Genomic DNA, 3,726 nt, shown 5'->3' on the forward strand with positions numbered 1-3,726 from the left:
CTGATCCCTTTACCATTATAATATGAGATATGGCAGAATCTGGCTTTCCTTTTTGTGTTTGTTTTTCAATGGTACTGAGAATACTAGGCTTCACAACTGCTAGGCAAGTACCCTTCCTCAAAATTTATATCCTCCTTTGTTCCAGGGATGCCTGGTGTGTGTCAGCATGCAGACTCTTAGTTGACTTTTCTATCCATAAAATACACCATCTCTTGACAGTCTCTCTCCTGAAAATCACATCTAGATTCTGAATACCACCTTCCTCCTTGCATCATTGACTTTATCACAGTCTCCAAAACATACAAGATAAGTTAGCATTGTATTTCATTGTATGTGACTATGTAGCCACAAATCAACCTTGCAATCCATATCTCCTCATAAGACTCTTCATTTAGCAGCATGAATGAACATGTGTGCTTATAAACGGGAGCAGTGTACTGTGAGTGTGCAGAAGTCAGGTAAAAACACAAAGTTGCCCTGAATCTGGCATCACATTGCAAATCCCAGCCAATGTTGGGATCTCATCATTGTACAGCCCGGCACTGAAGTTCTGGTTAACATTGGCACTGAGCCATATAAGCTGTGATAGGACACATGGTTGTTCTTTAGAGTGTCCAGGTGGTGGCAAATTTTATACAGAAAGTATACAAACATGGTGGGGACATTATAACAGAGTTTTAAAAGAAAAGTTAAAATTCATACTAAAGTGCAATGGTTTTTCCTAAAAAATAAAAAGATCTCCAAAGTTGCATTAAATTTTATACTAACATCTCGAAAATACACATATACTTTTGTAACACAAACAATTTACAGTCAATTGTGGACTTCAGAAAATCTGGATTTCTCCCAAAAAGCTGACCACCTTGCCAGGCAACTGCTGTGTTTGGCTTAAGTAAGAATAAGAATATCTATGGAGAGTAAGTCTACAATTTGAAGTTGCATATTCACATTCAGTCTCCCCTGTGTATAAGTGATGTCAGTATTAGAAGGAAACAAGTGGAAACTAATGTACTGCACTCCAAAGGAATACAGTGTCCATTTCGAGATAATCTCAGTGTACCTTGTCATCATGAAAATATGCTGTTTTCTCCATCTGGTTAATTTTAATTAGTTTGTAATAATTCTATAAATAATTTGTTTGCTTTTTGACACATTGATTAGCTGAAGGTATAAATTGGACTCATGAGAATGTTTTGGTTAGCAAATGTAGAAATACTATTTTTTAAATGCTATTTGTTAATAGACATAGTAGATTTAATCAATGCAAACAATGGGTATTATGATGGGCAAGTATCTCTCATGTATTGTTTTTATGAAAATAAACCATGTAGTTCTGAACTTCCTCTTGCTACAAATATTCACTTATAAATGTACCTCAAGTTTTGCCACAAGAAGAAGAGAAATATTAACAAATATGTCTGTACAATGTTCTTCAATTTCAAATCTTACGTGATGGAGTATAAATTTTTCAGCATAAAATTTGTATTACCACCCAAGCCGTATTAGTGAAATTTATAAATTTAATCATTACGCCAGGAATGTGGGAAAATGACAGCAAACTCACTCTTCAGATTTTCCCTTTCCGAGCACCTTCATGAATGCCCTGGACACTTCCCTGTTGCGCAGGCTGTAGATGAGGGGGTTGAGCATGGGGGTGAGGATGGTGTAGAAGGCTGACACCATCTTGTCCTGTATGGGGGACCGGTCAGAAGTGGGTCGCATGTAGATGAACATGGCTGCTCCGTAGTACATGCCTACCACCATGAGGTGGGAGGAGCAGGTGGCAAAAGCTTTGCGGCGCCCCTCCCCAGACCCCATGCGAATGACAGCCCGAATCACGTGAGCATAGGAGGCAATGATGATGGCGACAGGGAACAGAAGCATAATGATACAGCAGATAAACATCATCCTTTCAAATGTCAAGGTGTTCGTGCAGGCCAGGGTGAGCAGGGCAGGCACATCACAGAAAAAGTGGGGTATTTCCCGGGAACCACAGTATGGAAAGGACAAAGCAACCACAATGACGATTATACCATCAAAGGAGCCAAGGACCCAGGAGGAAGCAGCCATGAGGCCACAGACCTTCTGGCTCATGAGAACTGGGTATCGTAATGGGTGGCAAATGGCCACATAGCGGTCGTAGGCCATCGCAGCCAGCAGGAAGCACTCTGCTCCCATCAGGGACACATAGAAGAATATCTGGGTCCCACAGCCTGCCAGAGAGATAGTGTTCCTGCCAGACAAGTAGTTGAAGGCCATCTTGGGGACGGTGGTGCAGATGAGCATGAGGTCCATGAGGGAGAGGTGGCTGAGGAGGAAGTACATGGGGGTGTGGAGCTGGGCATCCAGGTAGATGAGGAGGACCATGGCAGAGTTGCCCATGAAGGCCACCGTGAAGATGCCCAGGACCAGAATGAAGAGGAAGGTGTGGGTGGGACTGTGATCGAAGATGCCCAGCAGGATGAAGACAGAGCTGAAGGTCTGGTTCCCCCAGGCCATGGTGAGCTGCTCACTGTGGAGACACAGCAGGTAAGGAATGGGGAGGATTGTGTCATGGAATAGCATGGCTTTTGGTCTTACAACAGCACACCTAAAAAGCTCATTCTGAATGAGAAAATTAGTTATTGAGAAATAGTTTTTTTTTAAACATTTTTACAATATGGAGGATGAGCCTCATTTTTAGTTTGAAGTGATTTTTAAATGCAACCAAACAGTCATGGTAGGTTTTGAATTAAGAACACAGGAGGCTACTCAAGATGGTTCAAATCCATTTTGAGCAACAATTTAAGTCAAATATGCAAGGTGGTTTATCCTTTAACCACTACACAAAGAGTCATAAGAATCACATATTTTTAAAAGTTGGTGATATTTTTCTATTACTCTTCCATTGAATTACCACACTTTTGCCACACTTTTGCTCTATAGTTCTTATAAAATTATTTCTACCAACATGTACAGAGAAGAATTTTCCAGTGGAAAGACATGTCATGAAGTTGATAAATGAACAGCAAGAGCTTCATTACCAAGAGGTTCTATGAACTTCATAGAAATGTGGCCTTGTTGATGATCTCCGACCCTCATTCCATCTGTCATGCAGGTGTGTCCTGAGACATGTGGCATAGGCCACTTACCTGGGGAAGAGGGTACAAGAAAGTGTGCTAGGGCATGATTCAAATACCTGGTAAGATTGTTTTAGCTGGGTGTTCTCAAACAATTAATAAGTCTTCTTAGCATTGTTTTAGAAAATATGAATAATATGTCATAGAGTGTTATAAAGACTAATTTCATTTAAAAACATTTGGAATATAGTTTATGTCATGTAAATATTTCTACGTAAGTAAGTATTATTGGACTGAAGAGATTATTTCTATTTTATATTGCAGTTTATTCAATTAATTTCTTTTATTTCTTGTAGCAATGTTACAGTGAGAAAGTGAGGCAACATTAAAACATCCCTTTCAAACCCTGATTCTTGTGATCCTGTCAGAAAGATCAGACATGTTGCTCAGAGTAACAGGCATGAGTTTATTATATGGAAAAGGAACACTCTCAAGGGAGAGTGGGTTCCCTCCTGCCCTCCAGGCTTATTGGGGTTTCAAAGAAGTTTCCAGAGAGTCCCACCCAAGTCCTCCTCTTGACTTGACTGGCAGCAGGTAACATCAGATTTTTAAGTCCCAGCTGCCATGACAACTCTATGTCATCCTGCACAGGCTGACTGGTTCTAAC

General features: G+C 40.6%; 1 protein-coding gene across 1 annotated transcript; it reads right to left on the reverse strand.

Moving 5' to 3' along the window:
• Positions 1-1,560: 1,560 nt before the first annotated feature.
• On the reverse strand, positions 1,561-2,499 carry LOC306664153 (olfactory receptor 2M3-like; the record flags this gene model as incomplete). The annotated part of the gene is made up of 1 exon (XM_079144932.1): positions 1,561-2,499. The coding sequence occupies one exon, from the start codon at positions 2,497-2,499 to the stop codon at positions 1,561-1,563; it is 939 nt and encodes a 312-aa protein (XP_079001058.1).
• Between the last annotated feature and the right edge of the window lie 1,227 nt (positions 2,500-3,726).

Source organism: Sciurus vulgaris (assembly GCF_902686455.1).
Source record: "Sciurus vulgaris genome assembly, chromosome: 6".
Lineage (NCBI taxonomy): Eukaryota > Metazoa > Chordata > Mammalia > Rodentia > Sciuridae > Sciurus > Sciurus vulgaris.